We start from the raw sequence: 19,322 nt of genomic DNA, 5'->3' as shown, positions 1-19,322 counted from the left end.
TTGAGACTCCTAGACCCTCAGAAAGGTGTTTAAATGAGCATGCCATTTTCCGCCTTAAATTCAAAATGGCCGCCGTACCACGTGACCAATATGCGTCATCTTAGGATATGCACTAGATCTCATCAAACTTTACAAACATATGAAAAAAATTTCAAGATATGTGTAATGGTGTTCGAATAGCACTTAGCGAAAAATCTGGCGGAATAATAATAAAAAAACATAACGATTACAATAGGTTTCCAAGACGTGCGTCTTGAAAACCTAAAACCTAATAAAAAACATAATGATTACAATAGGTTTCCAAGACATGTGTCTTGAAAACCTAAATATAGCTGCAAAGCAGCAATGATGGGTTTCAAGCCCTACAGCTTAAGGCTCATGGACTTACTGCAGATGACGAACATGACCACATTGACATGCATATAAAACTTTGCATGGTCCAGCAACTACAAAAACATTTTTATATTGCTTTATATTGCAAACTGTTGATGTTGTTGATGATAGCTAGTACATTTTCAGCAGTCAAACCACTAAACGGCTGATTGTTTTTTAACATTTTTGCAGCGGATTGATGTTCAGCAGCGTAACGTATTCATATATGACTCGCTTCCTTGCAAAGAATATGCTTATATAGAAAATTCCCTCAGGTAAGGTAGAAACAAGTTATAAGAATTTGTCTGTTTAATCATGATTTAAGTCAGTGATAATCTTTGCATGTAATATAATTTATAGTTTGAAACCAGTATTTGTTGAAATTATAATCAAGGGGAGTATGTCGATTTCTACTTTCCTTTAATTTACTGCAGCCGAGGAAGATTTTATCTCGTTATAACGTCTCGGCAACACTTTCTTAGTTTTTAATCATCTAATCTATATTTTTGCAGGAAATTCATATCGGAAGAATCAAAAACTAAAATAATGACTCGAGAAAAAAGCAAATGGAAATTTACTTATATTACGGTAATAACATTTTTGACTCCCGTGGGAGTCTTTGCAATTTCCATGTATGTGTGTGTGTGTGTCTGTCCGTTCCAATGGTATCTCAAGAACCGTATGTTGGTTTTTAATGAAACTTGGTGCATAGATGCTCTGGACTAATGCGCAGATTTGATAAGGTTTTGGTTGAAATTCATACATATTAATTACCTTATTTGCATGATAATTAGCTAATTTTTAGCTGTCCCTTGACTGTTCCACTAATATCTAAAGAGCTATTCATTAGATATTGATGAAACTTGGCACATAGATGCTGTGCACATAATTAACCTGATTTGCATACTGATTAGTCAATTTTTGGCTTTTCCAATGATATCTCAGGTACTAATCATCACATTTCAATGAAACTTGCATAGATAAATAGGACGATGCACAGACGGATGTGTGAAATATTAATTACCTAATTTGCACAATTAATCAATTTTCAGATTTTGATATGTTAAGTACTAATACTTAAAACAATACACAATACACAGACCCGCTCAGTTTTGAGTTAATTTGCATAATAAATCATCATTTTTGGTTCTAATCACATTTCAATGAAACTTCGTATAAAGATGGTCTGTGACAGTACTTATCATAATTCAGTGAGTCTTGGTACATATGTACTCTAACACAAGGTGATGATCAAATTAGTTTTAGGTTTATATACATCTATAATAATTACCTAATTTGCATAATAATTTACGTTTTCGCTTACCGCTATTTTAGTTATGAATAATCATCACATTATAATGAAACTTTGTACATGTACACCCAGAAAAGATATACAGACCTAAATCTATGTATGATAATTGCTTAATTTGTATAATAATTCATTTGGTTCATTGAGGTAATCCACGGACGTGATTAGTTTAATGTTGATAAACATGCATATTGATTATCTATTATTAGCCCATTTCTGATATCTAAAAAAATCAGATTTAAATTTAATTCATCACAGAGGTGCTTAGGAACTAATTAGACTAAAAACAATGGATGATAAATAAAATGTATTTTCTGTATGTATTATAAATTTTGATAGTATGAATCACATTTGTTCCATGTTTCATGAATCTCAAATAGCAGACACAAATTATTTGCCAAGTTACTTGTTTGAAAAGCAAATTTTAAATTTTGAATTAATTTTGATAATCTCACAACACGTTCTTTCTAAGCTTTCTTTGATTATGATTTGTATTCAGTGTATTGGTTAAATGTAATTGTAGTACAAATATAAACTTGCATTGTTGTAATTGCCTTTTCCTAATCACATTTTATTTATTAGGGATTACCCTGCCAGGTCAATAATAAAGATTGTGGCGTGTTTGTTTTGAAGGTAAGTTGTAATAACGTGCACTGGCGCATACACTATGTCAAATCAATCAATTATAATATAGTACCAATCATACTTACTTACATTCTGCCAAACGTGTATACACATGTAAATATCATTTAATTGTGTAAATTGTGAATATTATAATGTGCCCACTACACTGCAATTCCGACATACTTCCAGAAAAGCGTAATATGGTTTTCTATTAAAAAAAGAAAATGGTTTATTTGCAAATGTCTCAAAAGGACAAAATATGGTGATTGCAATCTCCAACAGGCTAAACATAAATGTGTGTGTTTCAATATCACATCTCTGTATACGATTCTAGCCTTAAGTCCCCACTAGAGCTCATGTAATGAAACGAAACACGACAATTAATCATCCACATCCAAGGATGATTGCTCTAATTTTTATTTGATTATCAGTTGATATTATACTTAAAAAGTACCACATATTGAACTGTTCCTCCTTTAGAATATATAATACTTTCAATGTTTGTTAATTGAACATTGTATTTACATTTTATTGTACCTTATTACAATATCTATGTGTGTTTTGGTTATGTAGTACCTGAAATGTTGTCTCCTTGGTGAGGATATCATGTTTAAGGTGAGTAAATCGGAATATTTTGTAGCATTTTCCAGGTTACCTTCTTGTATTTTTATTAACATAACACTAAAACAATATTTTTTGTAGGTCGAATCAACGCTTTTAAGAGAAGAGGTGAAAACAGACTTGTTGCAATGGTATGTATATTGCAAGACTACAATATTTTGGATTTTGAACGATTATTAACTTTCATTTTTCGTGTCAATAATGTCAAAACATTGCTGGTCTCAAAAGATAATTTGAAAACATAATGATACAGCGTTTGAGTTGATATAAACATAACAAGTATTGAAATTACCAGAAACGAACCGTTAAACAGTGTAAACAACATGAACATTAGTGTCCCATGTTAAAGTTGTGCAGTCTCGGGATTGTGGTGCCGCAGTTTAAACTCCATATATTTTGCAATAATGTATTTAAACATTCAACCACAATTAACTACTATCTATCCAGTCTTGCTTTCAATACTTAATCCTAACCGGAACTTTTTCTAACATTCTTTTCACTTGAATTTATCGTAAATGATATGTTATCCCATTTTGTATGATCAATAGAATATATCTCTATGACCCTTAGATGCATATCATAGGTTTGGGGTTTTGTATATATCTTATCAGTGACATTGTTTCTGCCAAGATCAGGCTTAGAATTCAAACTGATTTTATCACTTCTTATGGTGATATATCATAATATATATATTTAATAAATAATTTATTGACAGGAAACAAGTACTGGAAGTTGGGGAAGTTGAAGATTCAGGTTAATATCAACATTTTCAAATCTTTCATATTGAAAAATTACATTTTGGTTCTTTGTTAATTGTCATGTGTTAAAAATGCGTTTTAGGTCAACATTATTTAATATAATACCTGGCTAATAAGCCATGAAACGTATGCTAGTTCGATTATATAACTGAAATGTAATGATATATCAATGGTTTGTTGCGTTTGTTTGCAGATTGTAGTTCATCAATAGAGATGGAAAATCTTGATAATGACAAAATAACTGGAGAAATTACAGAAAATCAGGTAAAACACACAAAATAATACTACGTAAAGTCTTTGTGTATGACTAAAATTATTTATGTTTTTGTAACGTGTAAAGTCTTGTAAGTTCTTCTTTTATATCTATGCAAGAACCCAGCAACAGAGCGTTATTTGGGTTGGGGGTTTTCATTTGTAATTTGCATAACTAATATAAATATTCAAATCAACCTTCTGACAATGATCTAATGTTCGATACTTTGCATTTGTTTACAATATAGTACCAAGAAATGTTACACCTCACAGATGGTATAATAACGTGTAGTGGAGATTGTATTGGCCATTTAAATCGACACGTCATGTTTGTGGCAGACTACAACAAAAATTATTGTGGAAGAACTACCCATGTGAGACATGGGTATGGCAATGAATACGTGTCAGATAAGGTGAGTTTATTTGATTATTTATGGGTATCATTAAATTGTCTTGTGGAAATTCAATATTCCTTTATAATAAAGAGATTACGATAAAGTTAAATTTGTTGTTTTCACATCTCACATTGTATATTTATTTGTATAACCACTTCCCACACCACTAACTGTCCTATAATCATCCTCATACATTTCATAGGTCCATGAACAAATCAAAGAACGAATGATAAAAGAACACCTGGTGAAGAAAAAAATGTCCAAAAGGTTAACACTTATTACAAAATTGTTATTTTGCAAACACACTTATTGAATGGAGTGAAATTGTTGTCTCTTCAATCTGTGGCGTCAATGTTTCCCAGTGTATATAATATGTAAGTGGTCATATATATGCCGTTCACATAATTACAGGTAAACGAACACAAGATCCGAACTCGCAATTTAATTAAAAACTTAACTAAATTTTGCTAGTACTATGATTGAAATTTGACAGTTGTAGCATGAATGCTCATGTAAATTTGTTTTCTCTGTATGCTTGTATCATTTATCGTAGTGTATATGTGTTGATTGTTTAGACTTGAATAGATTCGTTCACTCTTATACATTTGAATACGAATTTAAATATGAAGTGGTCGTAACAGTGTTTCTATATGGTATTTCTTAAATTAATTGTCTTTTAATTGTAGTATATTTGAAACAAGTACGAATATGCCATGTACAACAAGCAAAAAAGTGTATATGAAGAGAGAAGCATTGAATTCTCCTATGTTGTAAGTTAACTTTGCTTTATTCAAACAAATCATAATCATGGGAGATTGTCATTTACACAACTTTTTATGATTTAAGACAATACATACGAAAGTCGACATGAACGGTTCTCCTAAAGAAACTGGGAAATGTTTCTAAATGAATGAAATGGAAATGTAATTATCTAGCTAGACCAGTTGTGTCGGACATGAGTAGACATTTGCATATGTATAATATATACGGCTTACAATATCAATTGTGTTTTTGCTCAGTGGACAATTTGGATACCAGATATAACTTTCCTTTTCAATATGAAAGAATTAAATAAACAAAAACGCTTTTTAATATTTTTGTGAAGAACAATGCTATTCCCCAATATTGACAGTATGAATCAAATTGATTAAAAGGAATATTTCTTATTTTTCTTTCCAGTTTTGCAACTAGATTTGTGGATGACGTATTAGTGAAAGAATGTATCGCATATTTACTCAAGGTTAAACTGAACATTTCTTTAAAGGAGGCAGATGATTTGTGCAGACAAACTGACAAGCTGAAAACTGAAATTTGAAATATTCATTGTTATGTGTGTACTACAGTCGCATATGCATGTTTCATGGTGTACGTCTCTCACTACATTATAGTGTACAAAGTCGAAGTTGTTAGTTTAATTTATACTTATTAAAACGAGTTATATAATTGTTACTACTGCGTTGCGTTTCATTACTTTATTAAATACACTTTTGTATAATAAACATGTTTCATTCTAGCATCATCAATATTTTAACTATATTTAGATTATATATTCAAGTAATGACGATGAATCAAACTCTAGCATCATAAATGTCACAACACCAATAACATGATATACATGTCAAAGTAATGTAAACTCGCATTGCAAGATAGCTATAAAATTTGCTTCTTAAAAGACCAACTGAGATGTTAATTTAAAGAATTAGAACGTGTCATTTTTTTGTAGGAGTTCATTCCGCATTGGGCTCGCCGAAAATGTCGCTATCAAGTTTATATTTATCAAACAAAAGTTAAAAAATGTAGAAAAATCTCAGCTAAATCGACAATAGTAATTACTTTTGTAATATGTGCAAACAAAGATAATTCTTATATTTATATGTTGTTCTTGTACTTATCCCATTTCCTCAGGTTCATGAAAATTGGCCATTATGTATTTCAACAACAATTTGGCATACAAATTCAAATAAAATAAACAAATAAATGGATTATTATGTGAACTACGTTGGTTGCGTACGTTAATAGGTCACATTTTGCATTTTTTACGCGTGTTCTCATCCTCCCTCTCAGATAATGATACGGTTCAAATTGCGTGCACACCAAAGCCGTTTGTTCAATAAACTAGTTTGTTATTTAGGTAGTTAATTTGATAGCCATCTTGCAACACTGTAGTTCCATGCGCACTTGTCTTATGAGTAAGTACCCCAAACTAGGGAGGGTATAAATAGGTCCCAACAATGAACTATTCAAATTATTCAGCATATTAATAGCAAATTAATAGCTGTAATTCATAACCTAACCACCACCACAATTAACTTGAACCAAGCAGCGCAATTCTGTGCACAGGCAGTAGTAGTGGTATATGTTAACTATTATTTAACTTAATCAGTGGTTTGTAAACAAACTGGTTCTAATGAAATGAGGAGAAACTGTAAGGAATAAAATCGACACGTACTACGAAGAATTACATAAGTGTTTTCGTAGGATATATATAAAATTAATTTATTTTATCAGGTGGTTAGAAGAATAAACAAGTTAAACGAAATGGACACAATACGCGAATGTTCAATCGCCATGTAATGATTCAATAAATAAGAAAATGAAAAGCGACTCGTCTGTAATGGAATGACACGATCGCTTGGCTAATTAAATAATTTAAATGTTCAAAACTGTTTGAATATATTTTATTAATTATATTTAATAGCTCCCATATCAAATCAAGTAAATAGAGCGACGTTAGAGGGTGGTTAGGGTCATACCGTCCTGTAATGGAATGAAGAGCGACTCGTCTGTAATGGAATGACACGATCGCTTGGCTAATTAAATAATTGAAATGTTCAAAACTGTTTGAATATATTGTATTAATTATATTTAATCGCTCCCATATCAAATCAAGTAAATAGAGCGACGTTAGAGGGTGGTTTTGGTCATACCGTCCTGTAATGGAATGAAGAGCGACGCGTCTGTAATGGAATGACACGATCGCTTGGCAAATTAAATAATTAAAATGTTCAAAACTGTTTGAATATATTTTATTAATTATATTTAATAGCTCCCATATCAAATCAAGTAAATAGAGCGACGTTGGAGGGTGGTTTGGGTCATACCGTCCTGTAATGGAATGAAGAGCGACTCGTCTGTAATGGAATGACACGATCGCTTGGCAAATTAAATAATTTAAATGTTCAAAACTGTTTGAATATATTTTATTAATTATATTTAATAGCCCCCATATCAAATCAAGTAAATAGAGCGACGTTAGAGGGTGGTTTGGGTCATACCGTCCTGTAATGGAATGAAGAGCGACTCGTCTGTAATGGAATGACACGATCGCTTGGCTAATTAAATAATTGAAATGTTCAAAACTGTTTGAATATATTTTATTAATTATATTTAATAGCTCCCATATCAAATCAAGTAAATAGAGCGACGTTAGAGGGTGGTTAGGGTCATACCGTCCTGTAATGGAATGAAGAGCGACTCGTCTGTAATGGAATGACACGATCGCTTGGCTAATTAAATAATTGAAATGTTCAAAACTGTTTGAATATATTGTATTAATTATATTTAATCGCTCCCATATCAAATCAAGTAAATAGAGCGACGTTAGAGGGCGGTTTTGGTCATACCGTCCTGTAATGGAACGAAGAGCGACTCGTCTGTAATGGAATGACACGATCGCTTGGCCAATTAAATAATTAAAATGTTCAAAACTGTTTGAATATATTGTATTAAATATATTTAATAGCTCCCATATCAATTCAAGTAAATAGAGCGACGTTAGAGGGTGGTTTGGGTCATACCGTCCTGTAATGGAATGAAGAGCGACTCGTCTGTAATGGAATGACACGATCGCTTGGCCAATTAAATAACTGAAATGTTCAAAACTGTTTGAATATATTGTATTAAATATATTTAATAGCTCCCATATCAATTCAAGTAAATAGAGCGACGTTAGAGGGTGGTTTGGGTCATACCGTCCTGTAATGGAACGAAGAGCGACTCGTCTGTAATGGAATGACACGATCGCTTGGCCAATTAAATAATTGAAATGTTCAAAACTGTTTGAATATATTGTATTAAATATATTTAATAGCTCCCATATCAATTCAAGTAAATAGAGCGACGTTAGAGGGTGGTTTGGGTCATACCGTCCTGTAATGGAATGAAGAGCGACTCGTCTGTAATGGAATGACACGATCGCTTGGCAAATTAAATAATTGAAATGTTCAAAACTGTTTGAATATATTGTATTAAATATATTTAATAGCTCCCATATCAAATCAAGTAAATAGAGCGACGTTAGAGGGTGGTTTGGGTCATACCGTCCTGTAATGGAATTAAGAGCGACTCGTCTGTAATGGAATGACACGATCGCTTGGCCAATTAAATAATTGAAATGTTCAAAACTGTTTGAATATATTGTATTAAATATATTTAATAGCTCCCATATCAAATCAAGTAAATAGAGCGACGTTAGAGGGTGGTTAGGGTCATACCGTCCTGTAATGGAATGAAGAGCGACTCGTCTGTAATGGAATGACACGATCGCTTGGCTAATTAAATAATTGAAATGTTCAAAACTGTTTGAATATATTGTATTAATTATATTTAATCGCTCCCATTTCAAATCAAGTAAATAGAGCGACGTTAGAGGGTGGTTTTGGTCATACCGTCCTGTAATGGAATGAAGAGCGACTCGTCTGTAATGGAATGACACGATCGCTTGGCTAATTAAATAATTTAAATGTTCAAAACTGTTTGAATATATTTTATTAATTATATTTAATAGCTCCCATATCAAATCAAGTAAATAGAGCGACGTTAGAGGGTGGTTTTGGTCAAACCGTCCTGTAATGGAATAAAGAGCGACTCGTCTGTAATGGAATGACACGATCGCTTGGCCAATTAAATAATTGAAATGTTGAAAACTGTTTGAATATATTGTATTAAATATATTTACTAGCTCCCATATCAATTCAAGTAAATAGAGCGACGTTAGAGGGTGGTTTGGGTCATACCGTCCTGTAATGGAATTAAGAGCGACTCGTCTGTAATGGAATGACACGATCGCTTGGCCAATTAAATAATTGAAATGTTCAAAACTGTTTGAATATATTGTATTAAATATATTTAATAGCTCCCATATCAAATCAAGTAAATAGAGCGACGTTAGAGGGTGGTTAGGGTCATACCGTCCTGTAATGGAATGAAGAGCGACTCGTCTGTAATGGAATGACACGATCGCTTGGCTAATTAAATAATTGAAATGTTCAAAACTGTTTGAATATATTGTATTAATTATATTTAATCGCTCCCATTTCAAATCAAGTAAATAGAGCGACGTTAGAGGGTGGTTTTGGTCATACCGTCCTGTAATGGAATGAAGAGCGACTCGTCTGTAATGGAATGACACGATCGCTTGGCTAATTAAATAATTTAAATGTTCAAAACTGTTTGAATATATTTTATTAATTATATTTAATAGCTCCCATATCAAATCAAGTAAATAGAGCGACGTTAGAGGGTGGTTTTGGTCAAACCGTCCTGTAATGGAATAAAGAGCGACTCGTCTGTAATGGAATGACACGATCGCTTGGCCAATTAAATAATTGAAATGTTGAAAACTGTTTGAATATATTGTATTAAATATATTTACTAGCTCCCATATCAATTCAAGTAAATAGAGCGACGTTAGAGGGTGGTTTGGGTCATACCGTCCTGTAATGGAATGAAGAGCGACTCGTCTGTAATGGAATGACACGATCGCTTGGCAAATTAAATAATTAAAATGTTCAAAACTGTTTGAATATATTTTATTAATTATATTTAATAGCTCCCATATCAAATCAAGTAAATAGAGCGACGTTAGAGGGTGGTTTTGGTCAAACCGTCCTGTAATGGAATGAAGAGCGACTCGTCTGTAATGGAATGACACGATCGCTTGGCCAATTAAAGAATTGAAATGTTCAAAACTGTTTGAATATATTGTATTAAATATATTTAATAGCTCCCATATCAATTCAAGTAAATAGAGCGACGTTAGAAGGTGGTTTGGTTCATACCGTCCTGTAATGGAATGAAGAGCGAAAAAAAAAACGCTACACTAATTAAATATTTGAAATGTTCAAACGATAGCAAGGCCTTGTATTTCATATATTTTATAGCTTTCATGCCAAAGACATGAAATACATAGACGTCAGTAATCGGTTAATGGCATGACATGGGCGCGTTGAAATACATAGACGTCAGTAATCGGTTAATGGCATGACATGGGCGCGTTTCACTCCGCCGCTAACAGTGTGAGTGCGTATGGTGCCAGGAAAGATTGTGTAAATGAACAGTGTATCGAACAAGGCTGTCGCTTTTACAAAAACGGCCTTTGAACGAGCAAACTCTTTCGTAACGGTTCGTAAATTCGCTAAACCTAACGGTATTTGCCGTTAGAGCGTGTATCCAGCATTTGTCAGGTGATCACACGTCACGTGACCGCTCTCTAATGGAATGCTCTCTAATGGAACGGACGCGCTCTAATGGAATGGCTCGAGCTAGGTCTCTCTCCTTAGCACGGGCTAAGGAATTTGACCTCTTAGCCCGTGCTAAGGAGCTGTGCGTGAACGCAACTAATTTCGAAGACGGGTCTTCGTCACGTGGTTAAATCGTGACTATAGAATTTGCTTTTTCTAGAGAACTGGGCCAAAAAAGATTTGTTCTTGGTTCTAAAATGTTGCTTGTCTTTATTATTATTTATTTTATTTATTCATTATTTTTGCCGGTTTTTGAGAGACTCTTCACGCTAAAAAAAAAAAAGACCCACGCAGCTATAAAATTTATTGTAAACGTAATTGCAGTTAAATTGCCAGTGAAACCACAGTCACTCTACTAGTAGAGTGACTGTGGTGAAACGCTTGTTACCCCGATGTCCAAAAACCATTATTGGTATGTGAATATCATCATAGTTTATATATTTGAGCACAAAATAAATATTTTAATAAAACAAATTGAGTTTATTAGGCATGACCTAATCGAATCAGTTCATTGATACCATGTCGGCATTAGATTAGTAACCGAGTATTACGTGAATGACGCCACGATGACGATGGTATACAAACTACATTCGTACCCGAATATCCTGTTGCTATTTGTTACAAGTACATGGCCTTGTGGCGTGTGTAGTACTGCTTGTATGTCACCGAGAGACAGAGAGACAGATTAGGTTCAACCTTGATAAACAGAGTGGTTGTTATTTCTTGAAATTGATACCAGCAAGGAACTTCAAACCAAGTAGTTTCTCGATACCATAAAGCACGGCCAACACGTGTCGTGTTAATGAATGATGTGAGAGTGTTACTGTAGACGTGGAGGTAAAAAGACATTCTTTTTACCTCCATGCTGTAGACGACGACAGGTAGGACTTGGAAATACTAGTAATGTGAATACCAGCAGACGACAGATTAACATTCAGTTTGTAGCAGACGATTTACATTCCCGTGACCTCATGTTATGTTGCAATTGATTATACTATCTTTGGAAGTTCTTGACAAACAACAGAGTAATTCATTTTAATGCTTTTTGCTTTCTTCTGTAAACATTTTAATTAGTTCCAAAGAAATGCAAACGTTTGTAATAAAAGTAAAGAATGGACTCAGGAACTTGACACTGGGGCATCTATTTTTCATCGCCGCGATACCATAAAGCACGGTCAGCACGTGCCAGGGTGATCTATGAAAATAGCATGCTGCTGTTGATGACGACAGATTTGGACATTTGTTTTGTATGTTTTGTGTTCGAGTAATTGTGTATACTATTACTCTCTGGACGGTACTCGGTGGTAATTGTAATATTTCGAAACAATAGAAATACAGCTTGGAGTGTTCGTTACCATGACAATTGAGCTCTTTGTTCAAACTTATCCACAGTCTTGAATGTTTATGTATCCCCATGCACGAGTTTACTTAGTTCCATTGCCCACTTTTGTACTGTCCGATGAACGAGAAGATTACTTTGGATGTCGCCATGAACTTGATAACAATTATCAGTAATCTGCATAAAATTAATTTAAACTGTTTAAGAAAAATTGCGATCTGAAGCACATTGCTCGGAGATAAAGCAGTTGGTGGTTCTGAACTATCGTATATTCAGCGATAAAATAAAATTGAAAAGTATTCTCGTTTCATATGCTTACCCCCTTAAAAATCGAATCATGAAGCTAGTCAACGATTAGAACTCTATTCTCCCTAATCGTGACTGATCCACCCATGGAGCTTAGCTCCATGATCCACCCTAATTGACGATTGCATAACGCTGCAAGGTTAAATTAGCGGAAAATTCAACAGAATTACCTTAGGGGTGAACAATGTTTATGCGGGTGGTAAATAATCTACCAGAAATGGGTTGTAGGCATGCACGCACATCTTAGAAAAAAATCATGATTTGACATCGCGCAGTGATATTATCAACTAACATACCATCCCTGTAGCAATAATAGCACATCCCAAATGGCTAAGCCATGAAAACAAAGATAGTAAACACATTTTTGATAATAGCACATCTTTCTATCACTACAAACTGAACTTGTCAATAAGATGGACAATGCAAAAACAGATCTAATTGTCTCCCATACAGTGTGTAATTTAAAATGACTCTCAAAGACAATCCATTACTATACCACGAACAAACAAACAAACAAGTAATTCATTACCAAGTCAGCAAGCTTCACACGTGTATCTCCATGCTGCACACTAACCATGGAGCTAACACATGCAGTAATGGAAGAATACTTTCACAGGTATTCTAAGTTAACAAATATTCGCATTATAGCGTCCACAATTTTTAAAAAAATATATAAAATGAAGCAGAGCTTCACGGGTATTCTCTAGTTAACTGCGCGCAAACTGCCAAAATGACGAGTGGCTAAACCACTATGAAATCGCATTCCATCGACCATTCAACTTCTACAATTTACAAGACACATAATGCAAAGCACATACCTTGATTCACAAGTTTTAGCTTGGGTGTATTTTAGAGCTGGATTTTTTTTCATTATTAATATTGAAATTTTGTTTATGTTTGAGCTTAGCACCATGCGCAAGGACAGACCATGGACAAGACAGAGAAACACAGATTTTCAACTCGCTGTAAGTTGTACATGTATGTGACCTTTTCGGTTGAACATATCACCCTGCCCGTAAGTGTATACAATTCAGGATTCTTTGATGGAGAATCAGATGCTGATCATTTCAGGGGGTTGTGCACTGATCGAAGGTTCAGTATTGTATGACCAGTGTGTTGATATGATGGAAAGAAATTGACATTCGTGTATAGCGACAAGGACATTAACAAAAACTAGGAATATTTCTGGCTCGTACTCTCTGTGACGACTTTTTAAATTTGCGAATACGATTTTGATTCCTTGTTAATTCCGCTACGAGATCAAGAGAAACGCATTAGGAATTGTGTAAATGTTTGTGAAGTTTAGATGACGCACCCTGTTTTAGCGGGTTAACGTCACGTGACAATGATTGGCAGCAGTTAATTATTCAAGCTTAGTAGCAGGTTTGTGATTTTTTTTTACTTTTATTCGACAAAATTCAAACTCATAAACTATTTATTGTCATAAATACAACATATAGTCACTGCTGTGATATTCATAGTCACATACATCCACTCTGGCAAGACGATGGAGCTTGGCTGGACTGTTTACTACAGCGAGACTTGCAGGGAAATAATCCATATTGTTTAGAAGCGTATTTACCTGGGCCTTTAAACGCTTTGTAAAGCTGTGACAGACTTCTTTTGTTGACAACATGGCCATGACCCCACAACGGTTTTAGTAACCGTGCCCAGAATAAGAGCTCCCCAGTACCTTCAGTCTGAGCATGCGCAGAAAATTTTAAGCTGAAACGAATTAACATTTGCATGTGTGAAGACAGCATATATCAGTCACGTAACACCATACCGCATGATTTGAGAACACGGAACCGAAGACACGAAGCATAACATCTGTAAGTTGTATACAAGTGTTAATATTACTAATGTGTATTTTTAATATACATGTCTAGATTTATACGCCTTTGTTTGCCAGAGATGTGAATATAGTCTCAACGTTTGAATCAGTTATTTGTGTAACCAGTAGGTCGATTACATGACCTCCATATACACCCAACGGTTAAACTGTACGTCGTATCATTACCACTACGTCCATGGACATGTATCCATGATGTGCCGATCGAACAACTGTAAACTTCTCGTTAACATCGTCACACTCTTCAAACGCGACGAACAGCTGTACGGGGTCAGTATGTGAATAACCCTTACTCGAGTTCAAATTATAGATTCTTTGTATGTGGATACGTACAAAGGCCTCGCTGGTATGCTACCAAACGCTGCCCACTGAAACAATAGGTTATTGTTCACTCAAAGCACATTATCCAACTACAGCCCTCTTTGGTAGAGTATATTCCTTTCCATGGAAAGCAGGACTCATACCAATAATATGTTCAGTCTTTGCCTCGTTAGTCCTTGCCAATAATGGCGTTTATAATTGAATATAATCGGCAGTGTGAACCATTGATTTTATTCATATGACCTTCCGTATTGGCGAGTTGATTTACTAAATGACCCACAACAGCCATATTATGGTTTCGGACTGATTCGCAATAACGCTGCCGATTACGCCCATGAATAGGTAGTTGTAGTTTTACATGTTCTATTGATTTTATTCATATGACCTCTCCTATGGGCGAGTTGATGTAGTTACAAATGACCCACAGCAACAATATTATGGTTTCGGACTGATTCACAATAACACTGCGGGTTCCTCCCCATTAACACGTCAACATATGTAGTTTGGAGGCTTCCTATTCACAAATACGGGTTATTTTGTTGAGTGTTACTGTTACCATGGACTTCGCTGTAACAAGGTCAAAATAAGTATGAGAATATTGTTACCGTAATGTACGCCGTATTTCCATAGTCCTTCATTGTCGCCCATGTTAAGGGTAACAGCTGATAGCAGTGAGTCCACCTGTGACTGTCATGGGGGCATGTTTACCGGTAATCCGTTTGGAAGTGTTGTATCATAGACCTAAGGTATATGGTTGTATTGACCTATCCTCTATTATACAGTAAACACAACTATCCAAACTGGTCGCCCATCTCAATAACTATGAATTTACAATTTCTAAACACCTTGGAAAATATTTACACCATAATGTCTGGGTGTAGCGTCTACTAACGGTTATATCTTATTTTCCTTTCTCAGGATCAGATTTTTGTAACAGCGCCATGGACGGAGATACAATGCAGCAAACATCAACAGAATCAAACCAGTGTTCAAGTTCATGCACTGAGAGGCAGTCAATTTTCCTCTGTAGCCACGCAACTTCACAGTGTTTTCATGGAAACGGTAGCTCAGTTGAGGACGAATCTGAGATATGGTACAGCGACAACGGAGAGGGCAGTGAAGATGACGCACTTCCCCTCCAAGATAATAGCTCCGATGAAGAGACAGTTCAGAGGTACGTGAATTCGGCTACTCAGACCGAACCTAGATCACACACAAGGCAGAGGCGAGTAGTTAAAAGAGCCGGGACATCGACGCCAGCGTATGAAACCTCTGGAACTGGTAGTGCCGATGAAGAAATCAGCCGATCGTGGGTTGAAATGGTAGAAGAACAAGAGATAATGGAGGAACTGAATAAAAAAGGAGCTCACGATCACAGACCTACGCAAAATCTAAATGGTAAGTTTTGTTATGAAAAACAACGAGGTTACTCTTCACTACGTACGTATATGTATAGTATTTTTCTAAACTCAATATACGAGTATACATATCATGAGACCAGGAAGCCACAAAACTTCGAAGCACTAGTATGCTCACCAATGTTAGTGTCGAGTAGAGCGCCCCCAACAGCCACATATGAATTGTCAAACCCATATGGTTCAAAGCATAGTCAAACAGTTTATTATCACAATATTTAATGTAAATTTTTTTTTTTTTCGAATTGTTTTCATCAATTGCCAATGATGTTTAAACATAACTATATGAAACTATACACTGCACGATTTTTGATCAGGTTCAGAACCGTCGATGGTTTATTTTCTGCATACGTGACTAATATGCGATTAAGGACGCAGAAACATTTTAAAGCGGTAATAGCTATGTGTGTTTTTTTGTGTTTTTTGTTTGTTCAAATATAACAGGATAAAGATGATGAAATCGTGCCGAAATATTGTTTTAGACCTAATTGCATGGATGTTAAAACTGATGGTTGAGTAGTCGCTATTTTCGTTGAGATCAGTCACCGCGACGTGATGGGAACCATAGAAAATTGCCAAACATAATGGACACTATTGTGGGAATTGGCGCATAAAATTACAACTAAGAAACCGACAGAGAGAGGCTTATCCTCTCAAGATATTTGACATTTCGTCCAGGGTCCCGGCAATTTGTCACCCTTTAACTGGATTTCAATAGATGACGCCCCAAGAGACCAGCGCGCAACCACGTGATTAAATGTACAACATCGATATATTGCGTAAATGCTATGCTTTAATGTCAACATTTCGGTGATGTCCGTTACAAATTGGTACTTAATGACACAGGAAATATTTTATAAAAAAAAATCAGTGAAATAATATCGTTGGTAACAATTATCGCTGCTTCAAACATACAAAATTTTGCGAGTTTTACCTGAGATCTCACCTTGACTGATTAACATCAAATTATATATCTATATAACCAGAGAGAGAACTATCGTTATACTGACTGTTATTGTATACATTATATTTGTAGGTTGTCGGCTGACAGATTGCCAACAAGCCCGCCTAGCTTACCTGGTTAGTCGACACAAGTTTCCGAGCTGTATCTGTTACCATCTGAAGAATATCATGTTACACTACCCCGCATTGTTGGCTCAGTATTGCGAGTTTTCCTTGAATCATTTTGCAAGTCAAACTCCAATTGTGATGAAACGAGTAAGTATGTTATAATTGCGTTCGGTTTTCTTGAATATGGACAGAAGCTGACATTTACGAAATATAAAATAGTTTTAGATACGTACCGAAATCTGCCCTCGCAGTGCACTGTTTTGGGTAGATTAGTTATCGAACTCCAGCAGTCAATTCAGTGAAAACGAAATAGATAATGCTGAGAACATCGGTTAGGGATGTAATTGGTTTTCGAGGAATTGCTAAAGTACAATTGTAAACTAAGTTATTTTGATATGTTGTAGTCCAAGTCGTGTGATAACACCCATTGAATTTATACTACATCTTTGAAGAGCGGTAGTCGTCGCGCTATGCATGTGCGACGTTTATGTTGATAAACATCGATTTTCCCACAATTCTATGCGCTCTTCTAATGGAAATCACAAGAACGAGTTTTGCCCTAAACGCGACGTGAACGTATTACCGCCGGTGACTCCTCGATACTTTCCAATCACCACAGAATTTACCTTAAAGCTTGGTGATGTCTCAGTTTGTAATCGTTGGTCTACGCAACAGTCGCCATCCTTGTTCATATGAGACCCATACCTAGCGCATGCGTGGCACGACGACCACCGCCCTTCAAATCCCAAATAGCCACATTGATAAATTCCTGTGTAACTAAAATGGTTCACTAAACTCTTCCAGGAAACGATGTGCTCTTTGCCAATAACCTATATTGCAGAGGATGCAATCTTGTTTAGAAAAACACAACCGTCGATATTGTGTTGTATATCAAATCAACTTTGCGATTATACCTAAAAACATTTTAAAATACTATTTCTTAATGGTAATGTTTCATTTTCTTATGTTTTACTTTTTTCTAGGCGCTTCTACGATGGGAGAGCTACGATCTCGACAAATTTCGAAATGGGTGGGATCTTCTTCATGTATGTGTTCTACACGCTCTGCACGAACAGTGAAGATGAGCTGAACTTTTTATAAATTTTTAATGACATCTTTTTTATCAATCTTTAACGACATTACATACAATAAGTTTCAACAGCAAATCGGCTGTAATAACGTCGATTTTCTCGTATTTATTATTTATTAAAATATGTTCATAATGGATGATGCGATAAACATTTTCTCCAGTGTTGCTGTTAATTAAATACAATATATGCAAATTATGTTTTTATGTTTACCAAGCGTATTTTTAAACTTACTATCCATTTTGACATTATCACCACAACAGTATTGTCGATGTGAATTCAAAAAAACAATTTTTACTATATTTTTCGATTAAGATAAGAGAACTAATAATATGCAAACATTACCTCCTTCTATATCCATGCTCAAATAACATTATATAAAATCGATGTAATATGAATATCCCATGTAAATAAATATTCTACAGCTTACATCGATATAACATAGATACTTTACTGACATCCTTGTACATGTAACATGAATAATTTACCAACTGCATCTATGGAGCATGCAGTATTACAAAAGTAGCGTCATGGTGACACCTTTAAAAACTAGTAAAATTTCCCAGCTTTTCGCCTACGACTTCAATGGGTGTACCTTACGCCCCATTGTACAATATTATTGACAAACACATTGAAAAACCGGCCAACCACGAAAAACAAAACATCGAAATAATTATGACAACGCATACGACAAGAAAATCAACGTTGCATACACAAGGGTCGAGTACCAGATTCTATACCATTGGTCGTGTATTATATATCAAGTCACACGTTCACGTGTGGATTAAGAGAAATCAAAACCGAAAGGGATGATAAAATTTCTTTTTAAAAAAGCATAGAAACCTCCCGCATGTTGTATTTATTAGAGGCAAACAATGAACGCATTTAATACATTCTGCATATTTAAAGAAACACTACATTTTTATTGTTGACTCGTTGCAATGCAAATAATAATTGTGTATCTTTATAAAGATACGTAATTACGTATGGTAGAGCATTCTAAAGGTCAATTTCCCTTAGTGTGTTTTTGAGATGCAGTAATAAAAATGTCCCACAATTATGTAAATTATTTGGCATT

The 19,322-nt window shown here is 34.8% G+C and overlaps 2 protein-coding genes across 2 annotated transcripts; both read left to right on the top strand.

Annotated features, from left to right (window-relative positions):
• The first annotated feature begins 1,553 nt into the window (after positions 1–1,553).
• On the top strand, positions 1,554–5,780 carry LOC146748230 (uncharacterized). Its single transcript, XM_085504826.1, has 10 exons — positions 1,554–1,583; positions 2,264–2,314; positions 2,879–2,920; positions 3,008–3,057; positions 3,642–3,679; positions 3,878–3,948; positions 4,185–4,349; positions 4,534–4,598; positions 5,018–5,101; positions 5,511–5,780. The coding sequence occupies exons 1-10, from the start codon at positions 1,554–1,556 to the stop codon at positions 5,644–5,646; spliced, it is 732 nt and encodes a 243-aa protein (XP_085360952.1). The 3' UTR covers positions 5,647–5,780.
• An 8,460-nt stretch (positions 5,781–14,240) lies between these two features.
• Positions 14,241–18,442, top strand: LOC100369675 (uncharacterized). Its single transcript, XM_006820178.2, has 4 exons — positions 14,241–14,329; positions 15,589–16,068; positions 17,122–17,303; positions 18,140–18,442. Exons 2-4 carry the CDS (start codon positions 15,612–15,614, stop codon positions 18,233–18,235), a joined length of 735 nt encoding a protein of 244 aa, XP_006820241.1. The 5' UTR covers positions 14,241–14,329; positions 15,589–15,611; the 3' UTR covers positions 18,236–18,442.
• The last annotated feature ends 880 nt before the right edge of the window (positions 18,443–19,322 follow it).

Source organism: Saccoglossus kowalevskii, chromosome 2 (genome assembly GCF_978046115.1).
Source record: "Saccoglossus kowalevskii chromosome 2, keSacKowa6.1, whole genome shotgun sequence".
NCBI lineage: Eukaryota > Metazoa > Hemichordata > Enteropneusta > Harrimaniidae > Saccoglossus > Saccoglossus kowalevskii.
Note: the sequence above shows the minus strand (reverse complement) of the source record. Positions and strands in the feature narration are given on the sequence as shown.